Source organism: Primulina huaijiensis, chromosome 15 (genome assembly GCF_012295235.1).
Source record: "Primulina huaijiensis isolate GDHJ02 chromosome 15, ASM1229523v2, whole genome shotgun sequence".
In the NCBI taxonomy this organism is placed as follows: domain Eukaryota; kingdom Viridiplantae; phylum Streptophyta; class Magnoliopsida; order Lamiales; family Gesneriaceae; genus Primulina; species Primulina huaijiensis.
Window position 1 is genome coordinate 1,953,581 of NC_133320.1, and position 14,943 is coordinate 1,968,523.

The window sequence follows — 14,943 nt, forward strand, 5'->3', positions numbered from 1 at the left end:
AATTTTGAAGTTGAAAGAAAGAAGATGAAGAGAAGGGGTCTCGGATTTGCTTTTGCCCTTTACTTTAATCAACAAAGTAAATTTGAAACCAAGCAGACAACTAGATCAAGATAATCAGATCGTTTATTATAAAGTAGAAAAAGAATCCTACCACGTTCCAATCATGATCCAAATTTTCAACACAATGAATCTGGAGTTGGCAAATGACTCTAATAATGTTGAGAATTACCAAGTTATACTTGCTACTCACCCCATGATAAAACAAACATAACAGTACAACAGATAAATCCGAGGATTCTCAGCCCACGACCAGCTCCTCCGAAAATCTGTCGAACAAACTAATCATGTGTCGACTTGAAATTGGTATATAAAGAACGGCACAAAGAGAACCAACGACAAGAGGTGACTGCAATCGACAGCGAGCAAGTTGGATGGACTCCACCATTACACCAAAAGGACACATGAAATATTTTCTTCTGCAATCCTGGCATCGATCCGGCACAATAAACGTAAGAGCAGATTGGTGGTAGGAAAATACCACGAAAAAGTATAGCAGAAGTACTCACCGAATAAAAAGGAGAGCCAGCCTCACCAGAAATGAGTCTACAGATTCACTTCAAACAAGAGGAAAGCAAATTCGATTTTCCTTTTTTTTTTTTGCATGCTTTTTCCATTTCTTGATGATCACGAAATGAGATTAATACAACGACTAAGCCACAGAGGTTAAGAAAAATGGTCATCCCATGCATTTTGCGAACAGAATCCCATTTTTAGCAAAGTCATTCTTTGTTCTGGAAAATATTTGCAAGATGGAGTTTAGATGCAGTTTATTCCTTCCGCATCGTCCAAGCTCCAACCGTTTAAAAAAACACAGAAGATTTCCAAACTTCCGAGGGTCAACACCATGATTAGGTGCCATCACTTACACCACGTCCCGAATCTTAAGTGAAATCTCCCACGTCCTCTGGTTGCCCATTGGTGGAGTTGAAACCTATGGAAGTATACCCTCCATAAAACTGTTCATGTACCTGCAATTCCAAGTTTTAACAATAACTGATACAGAAAAACATGAGAAGATAAATTAAAAAAACATATATCATACTTGAAATTTAGAGAAAAACAAATCACAGGGCTCACCATTTGATGTCCATCTGAACTTAAATATTCCACACTAGCTCCTTCTGGTAGCACAGGAAGATGACTTGCACAAGAATCATAATGAGCCATAACCGCAAAAGTGCCTTCAGGCATATTTTCATGGTTGAAAGATCCAAATATGTCCGGACAAATCAACAGTTCAGACACATTAGGATCAGCAACGCGATTCAATGGGACCATAAAATCATCAAGTTCTATATAGGATAAATCATCTGGCGGTGGCATGCTATTCAGAGGAAAGCTATCCATTCCGACCAATGAATCGAAATTGCCTTCATTGATTATAGGCCAACAATCCAAGTCACCAGGACTGTTATATATCGCATTCCCATCAGAGTTCGGTAAAGCTATATCACTTGCATTGCCAATAAGATCATCCTGCCAAGCACAAATCAAGAAAGAACGTGCTCGAGTTAAAACATGGCAAAGAAAATGATGAAAGACAGTAACACAACTTAGATGTTTGCATCAACCAATCCCAAAAACCTAGTTAGACTAATTAAAAAATAAATAATAGATAACAATACATAAATCAAGTGGATTGCAAAAATAATATGCATCTATACACGTAATCTCTCGAATATTGTCAGTTCCGGGACAATGGGACATAGACCAAAAAATAAAATGCGAGCAAAAATTCAAGGCAAGGTTGTCTCATCTTAACATGCTCTCAATTAAGTGGTGGTGTGACACAGATGATTAGACAAAAAAAACATAAATCTGTGATAAAGAGGAATAAGCAAGCATCATATTTTCAATACAGGGAGAGTGCCTGATGCAACAAATAGATATGGAGAACATTACGATTAGACACAGGAAAACAGTGGAGAGCCCTTACATTGGTAATTGTTAAAAATTGGCAAGCTTATAAATGATGGCTTACTGGAACCGGTTGATAAAAGAATCACACTGCCGCATTAAAAGTGATAGACCTCTGAATAATTTTAGCAATCATATATCATTAAATGAATAACCAAATCATATGAAAAATCTCGTTTTCTTCACCGGCATTTCACTATCATTGATATACAAGACTAGAACAATTTTGAACAGCAGAAAACAATCGCTCAATGCCTGAGGCACTTCAGACTCTTAAGCAAGTTGGGATGTTGGTTGTAAGCAGAGGAATAGGATAAAAATAAAATAAAAGTGGTTAATAATATCGATATGGTTTCAACATTGGGCTTGTTTCATGATTTCATCCACATTAAAGGTATACTCAGCATAGATAAACAGAATTCACTATTGAGGACACCTACCATGTGACTTCCATCCTCATTGAAAGTCAATGAATGCTCATCAGTAAATGGTGCCAACAATGGAACAACTTCATCCATGGAGTCATTAATAGGCACATCGTTATTTGATGGGCCAGATGAGAACGATGGACCAGCTTCGGTGGAAGGCAACCCAGGTGTACTTCCAAGATCAAGCAAGCCAGTTATGGCAGACCTACTCTGCACATCAGGTAAAACTGATGCAGTACTCAAGGCAATGACAGATGGAAAGGTTATCCCATGATTTTGAGCATAGTCAAGATCATCATCAGCCCAATCATCCTCGTCAAATGGTGCTCCATACTGGGCACCATTTTTAGGCCCTAGACCACTCTTCTTAAAGACTTTACATAAGACATACAGATCCTGCCAAAACAATCAAGAAAATAAATACAAGATAGAACATCCGCAGTCATTCAAAAAATTGTGTTAAATGTATCAAGTACCAACACTGTCTTAAAGACTCTTTATCAACCAAAGCATACCTAATGAACAAGTTTGAATAGTGTACTATCTATATGAGTTCACATCATATGAACAATTAAGCCAAGATCATGTGTCCATCGTATAATCAAAGGTATAGAAATCTAGAGGTAACTTGAATGATCTTAAATGAATTTAACCTACTATTTCAAAGGCTCAGATATCACATGAAAGTTCAAAAACATAATCCAAATGTGGAAAAATGTATCCGTGAATATACCTGAACCCCTGCAGCAGCCAACTGCTCATTTAGAATTCTATATTCGTGTATGACCCAGTCTGTTCTCTCCCCATGAGGTGCGTGTCCCCTGTGGAAAACCAGGGTTTTCACCATTCCGACGGTTCTGCTATCATGATGGACAGGCCTGTCTCTTCCTGTGGTTTTCCAGTATCCAGTTTCAGTGGCACGTTTCACTCGAACTCCACTTGAATACTTCTTTTCTCTTGGGCAAAAGAAGAACCACTCCAAATCCTTAGTTTTCAAGCAAGATTTATCTAAAATTAAACAAAGAATACTTAATACCCTTGTAATAAGTAAGGAGACAACGATCCAAAAGAGAGAACAAAACTCGAAGATTCCACTCAAGATAAGGCCCAGTGGTTCTAACACATCAGTTAGCCTATAGTTAATAAATAGCTAGCAAATGCAGCAGATAAATAAATTAAAAAAACCGTGCATAATACGGAAATACCAACCAGGGAGATCCCATGGAGAGAATTTGTAGATGTTGACCTCTGTAATAGCTTCAACATGAAGCCTCTTTCCCATTACCTTTCTCTTCAGAAAATACAAAACCAGCTCCACATCAGTAGGATGAAATCGAAATCCCGGAAGGAGGGACGTCCTCCCCATCAAAAAATGACAACAGAACGCCCCAAGTTCAAGTATTGAAAGACCCCCCAACAATGTTTGTGAACAATGTTACCTCAGCCGACCAAACCCTACTCCCAAAAGCAACAGCCAGCAGATATAAAAAAATAAAGAAGAAAATTTATGACAGCACGTTTATACACCACCTCCCACTCAATGCTACAAGCAAATGTTGTCAAGTCCAATGCCGAAACAAAGCTTTTCGAGAGCACCAAAGCCTCCCCAGGTTCATCAAACAGAAAGTACACCAAACAAGCCAATGATACTTCTTGCTAGAACCAAAAGACATTTGGTGGCAACAGAACCTAGCATGTTCACCACATAAAGTTATGTATCAAGACAATTCCTGACCGCAAAGTACAGTCTTTACAGAGAAACACAACACACGACAACAAAATGAAAGTAATAATCCGCCCGAGATCCCAAAGAATCTTTCTTAGTCCTTTCCGCAGACAAGTTCGAATTTCGAAAGTTTCAGACAGAATAGCAATCTGTAACACTTCAACATCAATAGAACATATAAAACCAGATAAAAAGGTTTGAAGCAGACCACAACGGATTGAACAATCCAATACAATCATAACCTTGAATCAAAAGCCCATAGGACTCGATTTTCTTATATTTTTAGCAATATTGAACACAAAACTACTCAAGAAATCGAAAATGAAAAATCAACCCTATAATCCAGAACAAACAAAAAACCAATCTAAACCCTACAATCAATCCACGGAATCAGAACCTATGACAGAAGAAGAAAATTAATCATTTTTCATATATCAAACAGCACCAAACACTAGACCACTAAAGAAACCGGGAAAAGAAACCAACCCATGAATCAAAAGCAAGAAACAAAAAAATCCCAGTTCATCCGACAACCGATCCAAGAAAAAACCACCCACAAATCCAATTCATCACACCCAAAAAGGCAAACACACTCACCTTAAAAAGAAAGCACCGACCTGGAGGAGGAGGAGAGCGACTTAAAGAGAGAGAAAGATGAATTGTAGAGAGTGAAATGGAGGCGGAAATCTTGAAGGGAGTAGGAGTTTTATAGAAAAATGCAATTTGTGGGAGAGTGCAAAGAGAGGAATAGGGTGAGTGAAGCTTGTTTGGGAAGACACGCTTCCTATTGGTTAAAAATTGACGCGTTTTCATTTCATTTACATTCAAAAAAATTCCATGTTCTCATATCATATCAAACAAAAAATGTGGCGAAACCAAAAAGCCAAAATCCAAGCATCAATAGCCCATTATGCTATAATATTTTTGGCAGTTTGTGGTCCAAACTCATGGCTGAACGGGGGAAAGCTATGATAATAGTCGGAAGAAGGAGAAACTGCTTGGAAGAATATGAACAAAAACAGATATAAACATCAATAAAATATCGATCAACAACTCAGAATACAAAAACTATGAATAGGTCTCTTGTGAGACGGTATCACGAATCTTTATATGTGAGACGGATCAACCCTACCGATATTCACAATAAAAAGTAATAACATAAAAAGTAATATTTTTTCATGGATGACCCTAATAAGAGATATGTCTCACAAAATACGACCCGTGAGACCGTCTCACACAAGTTTTTACCAAAACTATTTGCATATTTAATTTAAGTTTATCAATTTCATCGCTCAAATTATACTTTTTTCTAGTTTTTTCATTTTAGTTTTACAAATTTTGTAAAAATGTTTTTTCAAGTTTTAAAAATCATAATTAATTTAGTTGCTATTTATGAATTTCCTCTGTAATTTTTCGATTTACAAATTTAATTTCATGGTGTTATGGCTAATCAAATGAGTTAGAACGATTTGGAACTCACGTCGTTTGTTTTCAGAAGTCGGATTTTTCACAACTTTGGTACGATTTCACATGCTCAGTGAGACACTATTATGATCATCATTATGGCAGGGGAAATGCACTTGACAGAATGGAGGATGTAAAGTATCATAGGAGATACATGGCCAAAAGGTCGGCGAACTAATACTTTCGAGGAACATCGTCTTTTAGGTTGAGAAAGAAAATAAAGATGAATGATCATTGGTCTCTTGAAACGACATGGAAAAGATCACTTACAGATGCTCAAAGAAATCAGACAAGAATGCATCAATTTGTCATTCTCCCAAGATCGGTAGCTACCAATATGTGGCAGCATGTGAACATCCAAATTTCTCGAAACCTCATAATTGAAAAGAAAATAGAAGATTATTGAGAGAGAGATGATGAAACTATGAAAAAAGTTTATGAATCACATAATGGTAAAAAAATGTGAGAAAAGCCATTGAATATACAATTGAGGACGATGAAAACTTGATATTAAAAAAGAAAAATTTATTATTATTATAATAATAATAATAATAATAATAATAACAATATGTTGAGTTGATGATATACTAAAAAATATCTAGCAACATATTAAATAAGAATGCCAGTTTGAATAGTTTTTGTTAATAATTCATTTGGCGATAATGAATGATTTATTCTCAAATACTTACGTTGCTGGTAATATTTTGTTAACCATACAACTAACAACTCATCAGCAAAAAAAAAAAAAGATTTCTCAAAATTGAAGTTAATCAAAAAAAAAATTTGATCAATAATAACAAAGGTTAAACTAAATGAACTAGCTACGATGTCGATTAACAAATAAATAGTCTGAAATCTAAACTATACATATTTGATAAATAGTTTTCACTCAAAAAAAAATTAGACGAATATTATTTATGTAATTATTTCAAATATTTGTTGACTTTTTATTAATGTAATATGTTGTTTCTGGTCATGTGATGTATTTATGTATTTTTCTTTGTATTTGTTATTTACGAATTTTTACAATTAATTTTTGCAATAAGATGACTCATTTTTCATTTTTCATCTCAGGTCTCATCGAACACAAGTACGGCTCTGCCTATGAGACTTCGTCTTATGGGTCAATTTTGTGAAATAAATCTCCGAACTCGTCCGACTGATGAATAATTTTAATTAATTATTCAAAACCATTATATATACTTAATTTTAATCACTAATTATACAGACAAAAAAAACTCCTATGAGATACTATCTCACATATCAATTTTATCAGACGAGTCTCCGACTTGACCCGACTCATGAAAAAATATTATTTTTAGAGTTATTTGCAACAAAACCTCTGTAAAATATCGAAAATATATACTTCACCCCCATGAAAATTAAATACACATCTCAACTCTCGAATTTTTATAAAATTGCACGATTTACCCGTGCTAACACGATTTTTTGAATATGCGTTCATGTTACGACCAAAAACCAAATTTTAAACAATATTACATCGAAAGTACAAAAATATCATTTTTTTAATCAAATATATTTTCCAGATCCACAAAATATATTAATCGGAATACAAATTTCCCATATCCACATAGCAGGTTGAGAAAGCAACCAAAGAATCTTTGAGCAAAAAACCATGAAATGTTGCTCGAAGATTCCATGGTTTCTTGTAGGGGAAACCTCAACTCAATGTTAGACTTCACGTTGGATTTTTAGCCACAACATCGACGCGTGTTCAAAAAACCACGTTAATAAAGGTAAATCATTTAAATTTTGTAAAAGTTAAGGATTGTTACACATATTTAATTTTCATGAGATTGAAGTATGAATTTTTTATATTTAACATGGGATTTTGGTGCAAATAACTCTTACATTTTATTTCAAAAATATTACTTTTTAATTATAGATATGAATCGGGTGCATATGTCTCACGTAGTAAACAAATGAACAATCATATCACTGATACTTGTAATGTTTTTTTTTTAGTTTTCAATTTTTGTCTGAGAAATTTGTGATTTTTTTTTAAAATAATGATGCATTTATACTAAAAAAAAGTTGTAATTTATATGAAATACATCGTTTAATGCGATCGGTAGGACTTAAAGTCTTTGTCTCGTTCGGGTTTTTTTCCATCCTATATATTTGTCTCATGTCATTACGTGGTTCTGGACAGAGATCGCGATACGTTTATCTTGAGTTCTGTAATAATTGGATTAAAAATTAATTATCAACTCATGCATTGCCCTTGGATGGCTCGATCAGGCGCATTGGCTGGCACTGGTTCCTCTGTGTATGGATCCCTTCTAACAGTATACTGTAAAGAAAATCGAATCGGTGAAGTAGCATCTCGTAAGGCTGGTGTGCAGCTAGATGCCAGTTCTTATGAAGCAATGAAAGGAATACGGAAGAAGCCCTTCATCCGTTCAAGGAAATGAAGAGTCTAAAATACCCAGAGGCAACATTTGATGAGTTAGTCAAAGGTTCTACGGAGAAAAGAGAAACTGCTTTAATGGGAAAGCTATTACAGGAAACAAAAGGAAGGGTAGATGGTGGAATCTGGAGTTCACGAATGGAATAATTTGATTCACTTTTTTCTGCAAGAAACAGCCAATGCAAGACGCCGAGAAGGCTCTGAAGAAGATGATGAGTTTTGGACATGCCCCCAATGCACAGACTTTCCATTCCCTAGTAACTGGGTATTCTGCTATAGGTGGGAAATATATTGAGGTAACCAACTTATGGGGTGAGATGAAAGGTTTTGCATTTTCCAGTGGAATGAGATTTGATCAGAAACTCTTGGATGCTGTACTTTACACAGTTGTGAGAGGTGGATTCTTTGTTCGAGCAAATGAAGCAGCGGAAATTATGGACAAAGGAAATATGGTTGTACACAAATACAAATAGCGCACTCTTTTCTTGAAGTACCATAAAGGCAAAACACCACAATTCCAGATTAAATCTCAGTTGAAGAAGAGAGATGCAACATTGTCATTTAAAAAATGGGTGGGTTTACGTTGCTTGTCACTTCTGGTCACTTTATTCTGTTATCCACTATCCATATCAGCACTAGCTAACATCTCTTTGTCTCATTTCATGTAAGAGAGCCCCTCCTACTTTTGAAGAGTACCGACTTGACTTGTGTGTAAAAACATGCTCAGAAGTTTTGGAACAACTTAATTTATCAAAGGCTCTTGAAATGCAGTTAGATATAGGTGAAACATTATTGACAGTTGTGGACGTATAAAATCTAGATTGATCAAGGAATTAATTTGGTCTTTCAGCTATACAATCTTGATTGCTCCAGGAATTTAGTCTCCACCATTATAGGATTCTATTTCGTTTATGTGATCCATTAAAAGCTGGAATGTGGTATTTCAAGGTTCTATCACCATTAGTCCTGAGTTGAAGAGGGTTCTAGCAATGTTTTTGGGAATAAGCAAATCAATGTCTGTGAAGATCACTGATCGTATCATCAACGAGAATCACGAAATCTTTGCTGGATCCTGCCATTCTAATGATCTGAGCTGCAACTATGGCCCCACAAACATAGATATGATCTGAATGCAAGATGGTGGCATATGCCTCTCGTTGCCTTTTCCCAGATTAATCTTGTTCTGTTTTCATAAGGTTGCATTAGCAGCTTCTCAATTACTAGTTATGAACCACATAAATTTAAATTTCATTTAAGATTGACATCATTCTATACTTCTTGCTTACCGAGAATTAAGAAAGCTTGGTTTGAGTTTACCTATGTCTCCAGGAGGTACTGCAATTTCACATGATCCTATTGGAAGCCGAATCTTTTCTCTCAGTGCATTCAGCTTTGGTGTGTATAACCATGAATTTCCTTCATGTGCGACAAAATCTTTGCATATAAACAGTTTTGGCACTGGACAGCTGGTCGTCAAAAAAAAAAAAAAAAAAAAAAAAAAAAAAANACAGGGAGAAGGGCAATTGGGAACATCCAATCCTTGTTCTTCATCAATCCATTCAGGGTACAAGGATTCCCATGTAACATTTTTCTCAAACAAACATTCGTTTTCTGGTATCCATAAACTTTAGAAACAATGGACCAATAATTTGTACTCAGTAAGTCAAGAACGAGAGAACAAAATAGAATATATTTTCCTGAGATACAAGTCTAAATGTACTTTGCTTGAATTGACAGAAAAATTCCCAGAACAGGGACGGGATCAAAACACAGAAGATGATCAACTTTGTAGCATTATTCTTCTTCAATGTTTTTCAGTGCCTTGAGATGAAAAAAGGATATCACAAGATTGTTTGTCAAATGTCAACTTATAAGCGCAGAATTATTTCGAAGAAACGTGCAATAAACAGCTTTGGTAAGCATTAAAAATATCCGGATTTATGTGCATGTCTTGGTACTGAAACATTTGATATTCTACCTTGAGAGTTAAGATGCAGGAAGTGCGATCAAAATTTCGATTAAAAAGAAATAATCGATTAAACCAATTTAATTCATATGTTTAGAAATATTGGATTAATTGGTTGAGTGACCATTATTTTTAGAAAAATGGATTGAAGTGAAATGACTGTACTTTTAAGAGTTGGTATTTTTTTTTAAAAAAAAGTTATAATGTTTTCTTATATTGGTCTGTTATAACATCAAATATTTATTTGATATTTTGAATATAATTATTCATTTTCATGATCAATTTTTTAGACAAATTGTATCATCCAATAAATTTGTCACTAAATTTTTTTTAAAACAATATTGTCATGATATTTTGAATATATTTATTCAATATAGATGTGAACCATTGGATGCATCCTGAAGCTAACTCTTAAGAGTAGCATTTCATCAACCGCCTTGAACTTTGCCATATATGCATGGATTATTAATTTGATTCTGATATATTCTTGCTCAAAATGCGAAGTATAGAAGACTGGAAAAATGTCCGCTGATGCTAATTTTCTCAATGGTTATTATATCAGTATTTGTACAACAAACCAAGAACTATTTTAATCTGCTTGTTAACTTTAACAGGGTAAGTGTCGTTTCTGCAAATGATGCAACTTACAATCGAAAGACTTTGCGATATGTTGAACCAATGAATTGAACCACATAAAATAGTTTGTTGCTGACCTAAACTAAGCCTAACAGATTACTTTGGCCTTGAATGCAAGCCAAGATTCTTAAAATTCTTGCTGAAATAGAAACCAAACTCAGGCCGTCAGGCGTCTATTCCAACAACTTTCCACCATGGAAAACAGACGTGTGCATTTGAAGCTTGAATGCAGGTTAAGCAGCCACTTCTGCTATGTTACAACTCCATCGAGCGAACAATTTACGTAACCTGACATTCTAATTTTGAACAGGCAATCCATAATTATGAAACGTTCTGATTGTCCCATCCCAACCAGCAGTCACGAACACGAGGCCCCATGTTGCTGATACAATCCTGGAGTTGTTCTTGTGCAGCAATTTTTGATGAAGATGATCACCACATTCTTTACATGGATGACAATCATTTTCTGAAGATAGTGAATCCCATAAAGGAAGTTTCTCTTCCGGCCATGTTACAGAACCCCTAGATGAACTGTCCATTGAAAACCAGTTCGCTAGGGAGTAGCGTTCCAAATCCCAGTACCTTGGTGAGGCCTCTAGACAGTTGTGCAACGGAAACATATTGCAGTCCGTATCTAAATCTTTCCAAGGTATGGCTACTGACACACCCTCAATAAACAAATGCTCGCAAGAACGTATAGATTTGGTGTGTTTTAATTTTTGGATGGATGGATCATCGTAGTTCCACAGGTAAACACGAGAATTGTCCCCGACTGATACAATGTGCCTTCCGTTTGAAGTAAACGAAGCCGACATTTGACAACCTGATTTTGCCAGACCTGTTGTTTGTGGAAAACAGGTTCAGAAAGGTAAGGTTAAATCTTGACTGGTATTGTTATAAGAACTAGAATCAATTCATTTGTGCACCTCTGTATTTGCGGACAACCTCTAGCCCATCAAGTACTCGGATTTTCGAATCCTCAGAAGTTATCATCACCCTTCGAGTATTGTCCTTGAGAAACTGGAAGAGAAAAAAATCTGTTTAGACTTCATCGACGTTTGACAAGAATAAAATGCTACAATTTCAGTGGTTTGGGAACGTGACATACCTGAATACCAGTAATTTTGTTGCCAGATGACTTCTTTCCCCGAAATTTTATCATTGCTTTTAACAGTAGTTCGCCTTCTGTAAAACAAAAAAATCGGGTTTAAAATCTTCTCGTTACAGCATATGCTAACATTATACAAAAATCTATTAGCAGGGAAGAAATGTGCACCTGATCTTTCAAAGAAACGGCAAGTGCCGGAAACAGAACCAACGACAAAACCCTGGGATTATTTGAAAGGAAAGATATTAGGAAACTTCATATTTGGTTGAATAATTTCAACTCAATAAAATTATCATTGTAAATCATACTTTTCCATTTGGCTGGTAGCATACTGCTGTAACTAAATCTCGAATGTTCGCCCAGTCCTCTACTCTCTTCTTGTGGACTCCCCAAATTCGAACTTTACCATCAATGGAGCCACTGATGAAGTAGTTCTCGTCCACAGGATTGAATTGAACACACGTAACTGAACACGCCAGCAAACCAAGATAAGTTTAGTTTTTTTTTTATTTTGCGAAGAACACAAAACATTTCAAAATGCCAAAGAAATCAACGGTAAGTTTTCTGATGCTAACCATAGTTGCAGTGATGGAAAACACCAAGGCATTTGTCCGATCCTACTTGCCATAAACGCACGGTTTTGTCTGTGGATGCTGATAGAAGATGCTACAACAAAAAATCCACTTCAGAATTCAGGCATATATAAACGGTTAGATGGGATAACTATAGCTTAAATTTAGGTAAATCGACTAACATTAGAAGAGGACCATGCAAGATCCAAAATTTCGCCAGAATGTCCCTTCAACTTGTGCAATGGCTCTTCCTCGATATGGAATATCTTTTCAGGGATGACAGGAGTGTGGCACAATATGTTTTTTTTATGACCGGACTTATCTACCGATCCTTGGCGGCCAAAATCGCATTTCACAGTCTTGCAAGAGGAATCCACCGTGTTCACACGCCATATGCAGATGACCCCATCTTCACCACCACTTGCAAGAAATTGACCATCGGAACTAAACTTCATAGTCCAAATAAGGCCATTATGAGCTTTGATCTGTTGTCCAGTATAGACTGCGGAACATTCCATACACTTCTTCCTATTCTGTTCTATCCTCACTCGAGCCATTTTCCCCATGTTGGAAGTCGGGATATGGGATCTTTGCCTTTTCATCTTCTCCACCAAGTGTTTCCACCATCGAACCACGTTCTTGTTTTTCTTGTCCGAGTCGAGGCTTTCACCTGCAGAGACCCGACCATTTTCAAGACTTTCTTCAATCTCTGGCTCCCGATTGATGCATATTTCATCCAGCCAATCCTGATCCGAATAATCAACCGAACTCCGTGCTTCGCTACTAGATTGCCGTCTTTCGCATAGAAAAGTTTCATCCACGCTGGCACTAGATGATGCACTAGATTCCGCAGCCCTTTCTATATCCATTCTTTCAAACTCACCATAAGTTGGATCCTCAAAGAATTTGCTCAAAAAATTTTCCCTCCTTTCCTTGACACTAAGTGGCTTGCTCAACCACATATCATACTCCATACGGCTACAAACCGAATCTTCTTTCACAATGAAAAACTCGTCGCACGTCAATCGATCTTTGCTGTCAAAGAAAACCTCTTCTCCTTCAACGACACTCGGCATTTCTTGAAATGCACTTTGCATCAGAATTCCACATCAAAACAGTAGATATTCATATCAGTACCTGTTTCAGATTCCAACAGAAAAAATCTACACAATTAAGCTTTTTATATTACCGAAAAATTAACAAAGTTTTGCCCCCTAAACGATATGAAACAAGGGAATAAATCAAGATAATTTGCGATCCCAGAACACAAGAAAATTATAAAATAATGCCAGTAATTCCAATTGTAAATCCAGGAACCCAGAGTCCTCAAGTGGTTGAAACTTGAAATTATTATAATGTACCTTAAAATACCTTCAAAAGCAAACAGCAAATCCCAACTATATCACAAAACCTCCTTCCCTTGAAACCGAAGCAAAGGTAAAAAAACCGATCTTTTGGTTTAAATAAGGATCAATCTCGACGATAAACCACCAACCAAATATTGATCTTCATTAATGGGTCACGAGATCTGCGAATTTCAGAGATGGGTTCTCGGGAATTTCGGCGGTGCACGAGCGGCGCAGCGCAGAATAGCAACAGGCGATTACAGATGCCTATACAGAGTGTATGTGTACAGATAGATATAGATACACATATATCTGTATGTATGTATAGGCTTGTGTCTTCTGCAATTTGCTGCTCTTTTTTTGCAAAAGCTCGTTCCCTTTTTGTACCCTCAGAAGGCAACACCTCCAAACAACACCATCCAAAGTCAATTTCCACACAAAGTCCAAGACTTCACACCACTTCAGCAACAAGCTGATAAAAATAAACACTGCAGTACAGAAGAAATGAGGGGAAAAAAAACTCACTTTTCACAAGATTTGCGATAATTTATTTATCTAAAATAGAAGCAACCCAATATTTTTTTCTTTTTAAACAAGAACGGGGTTTGACTTTTGGACAAGAATAGAGAGCCGTATATATTGCATGCAGCATCATATTTGCGCAAAGATCACCTTTTTAAAGCAATGGGATTTGATATTCTCTGCGTAATTATTGGTAATTTAAAGATTATCATACAATAATAATAATGGGAAATATATGGAGTAGTATTTTAGAGGAGGCATGGGCGTGGATGGATTCAACACGGGGAGCGGTGAAGTAGTTGTGTCTGTATTCATCCCAACAACCATTGTCTCTAAACTGATATTTATAAGATAATATAATTTTTTTTAATATGAGTCGATTCTTTCATATTTATAATAAAAAATAATATTTTTTTACATAAAAAATAATCATTTTTTATTGGTGATTTAAATAAAATATATGTTTCACGAAATTGATCTTTATGATAAATACGAAGAGTTTTTGTGAAAAATAAAAGAGATTTGATTGAATTTAAATGAATTTTTGTAATTTATAATACAAAATGTAAGCATGAGTGTATACACTCAACATTTTTCTTATTTAGTGTGTTTATAATAATATTTACATTTAAAAATCAAATTTTTTCCGTAAAATAATAAAGAAATTTCCTTATCGTAATACGAGGAATAATAGGGATAAGAAATCTTGTTATATTAGACATGTTGGATCATCTCAAATCTAATTTTAAATTAAGATAATTATTTTA

General features: G+C 35.6%; 2 protein-coding genes across 3 annotated transcripts; both read right to left on the reverse strand.

Annotated features, from left to right (window-relative positions):
- Positions 1 to 105: 105 nt before the first annotated feature.
- Positions 106 to 4,716, reverse strand: LOC140959172 (NAC domain-containing protein 82-like). 2 transcript variants are annotated; one of them, XM_073416977.1, is made up of 6 exons: positions 3,615 to 4,716; positions 3,139 to 3,413; positions 2,418 to 2,801; positions 1,138 to 1,536; positions 567 to 1,028; positions 106 to 484 (listed from the first exon to the last, which is right to left on the reverse strand). In XM_073416977.1, the coding sequence occupies exons 1-5, from the start codon at positions 3,769 to 3,771 to the stop codon at positions 942 to 944; spliced, it is 1,302 nt and encodes a 433-aa protein (XP_073273078.1). In that variant the 5' UTR covers positions 3,772 to 4,716; the 3' UTR covers positions 106 to 484; positions 567 to 941. The 2 variants fall into 2 exon arrangements, with proteins under 2 accessions (XP_073273078.1, XP_073273079.1); XM_073416978.1 differs by having other exon boundaries at positions 567 to 1,053.
- A 5,807-nt stretch (positions 4,717 to 10,523) lies between these two features.
- LOC140958658 (uncharacterized) lies at positions 10,524 to 14,295 on the reverse strand. Its single transcript, XM_073416185.1, has 8 exons — positions 13,670 to 14,295; positions 12,491 to 13,445; positions 12,312 to 12,402; positions 12,045 to 12,202; positions 11,905 to 11,956; positions 11,737 to 11,813; positions 11,555 to 11,648; positions 10,524 to 11,466 (listed from the first exon to the last, which is right to left on the reverse strand). Exons 2-8 carry the CDS (start codon positions 13,403 to 13,405, stop codon positions 10,925 to 10,927), a joined length of 1,929 nt encoding a protein of 642 aa, XP_073272286.1. The 5' UTR covers positions 13,406 to 13,445; positions 13,670 to 14,295; the 3' UTR covers positions 10,524 to 10,924.
- Between the last annotated feature and the right edge of the window lie 648 nt (positions 14,296 to 14,943).

Bases quoted from the DNA above. Each gene is read 5' to 3' on its own strand.
- LOC140959172 (XM_073416977.1), bottom strand. From the start codon at position 3,771: ATGGGGAGGACGTCCCTCCTTCCGGGATTTCGATTTCATCCTACTGAT. The intron at 2,802-3,138 runs GTATATTCACGG...TTGTTTTGGCAG, and splicing joins TGGCTGCTGCAGGGGTTCAG to GATCTGTATGTCTTATGTAA. The intron at 1,537-2,417 runs GTAGGTGTCCTC...TGTGCTTGGCAG, and splicing joins ATGAGGATGGAAGTCACATG to GATGATCTTATTGGCAATGC.
- LOC140958658 (XM_073416185.1), bottom strand. From the start codon at position 13,405: ATGCAAAGTGCATTTCAAGAAATGCCGAGTGTCGTTGAAGGAGAAGAG. The intron at 11,957-12,044 runs GTATGATTTACA...AAATAATCCCAG, and splicing joins GCTACCAGCCAAATGGAAAA to GGTTTTGTCGTTGGTTCTGT. The intron at 11,649-11,736 runs GTATGTCACGTT...TTTCTCTTCCAG, and splicing joins ACAAAATTACTGGTATTCAG to TTTCTCAAGGACAATACTCG.